Genomic DNA, 804 nt, shown 5'->3' on the forward strand with positions numbered 1-804 from the left:
GTGGGCCTGATGGAACAGTGCCAATGCCTATGCCCATGCCTATGCCCATGCCATCTCCAAATACTCCTTTCTCATATCCATTGCCAAAGGGACCAGTAAGTATATGTAAAATGTAGATGTAAACTTTAGGAAATGACAGATAGGGCCTGTAAATGTACTTAAGTATTAGAAGTTGTTGGGAACACGTAGCATAAATACTTGATACTAGGTTAGTGGTCATATTGAAGAAAAAAAAATATTCATTCTTTTGGTTTACCTATAGGTAACAGAATAGAAAAGTCTAGCAAGTTCTTGAAAGACTCTTTTCATACAGGCTTAGTGCACATCTAGACCTGTGTTGTCATGCTGGTAGCTTTTTCTAAAAGTGAATAGTAGCTATTCATTACCAGGCAGAAAAACCACCTTTGTAGACACCCAAGTCATTGCTCAGCATTGTTAGAACAAGTGATTTATAATTTTCCCTGTGGAAGACATTAAAGCAATTTAGTGAGTTTAAGATTAGCCATTGGCTATAGGTCTTTTAAAATCTGGAATCCTTCTGACCACATTTGGCCCTTTTGAGCATTTTTTGGTGGGGAGATCTTGAATATATTTATCTTAAGTGTTAATACATACATTATTTATATGTATTTTCCCTTTTCCTATACACACACCTCAGAAATTACAAATTGGGGCCAGTGTGTCTGATAATCCCTTTTTCCTCTTGCAGTCAGATTTCAATGGATTGCCAGTGGGGACTTACCAGGCTTTTCCAAATATTCATCCACCTCAGATACCAGCCACTCCCCCATCATATGAATCTGT

General features: G+C 37.7%; 1 protein-coding gene across 1 annotated transcript in view; it reads left to right on the plus strand.

Moving 5' to 3' along the window:
• Ist1 (IST1, ESCRT-III associated factor) overlaps window positions 1-804 on the plus strand; it is a 57078-nt gene that overhangs the window by 48602 nt on the left and 7672 nt on the right. Inside the window, exon 8 of the mRNA XM_023709330.1 lies at window positions 709-802. Coding sequence (XP_023565098.1) covers window positions 709-802 — 94 coding nt within the window. The remainder of the gene's footprint in view (window positions 1-708; window positions 803-804) is intronic.

The sequence above is a fragment of the Octodon degus genome, unplaced genomic scaffold (assembly GCF_000260255.1).
Source record: "Octodon degus isolate 3935 unplaced genomic scaffold, OctDeg1.0 scaffold00011, whole genome shotgun sequence".
Classification (NCBI taxonomy): Eukaryota; Metazoa; Chordata; class Mammalia; order Rodentia; family Octodontidae; genus Octodon; species Octodon degus.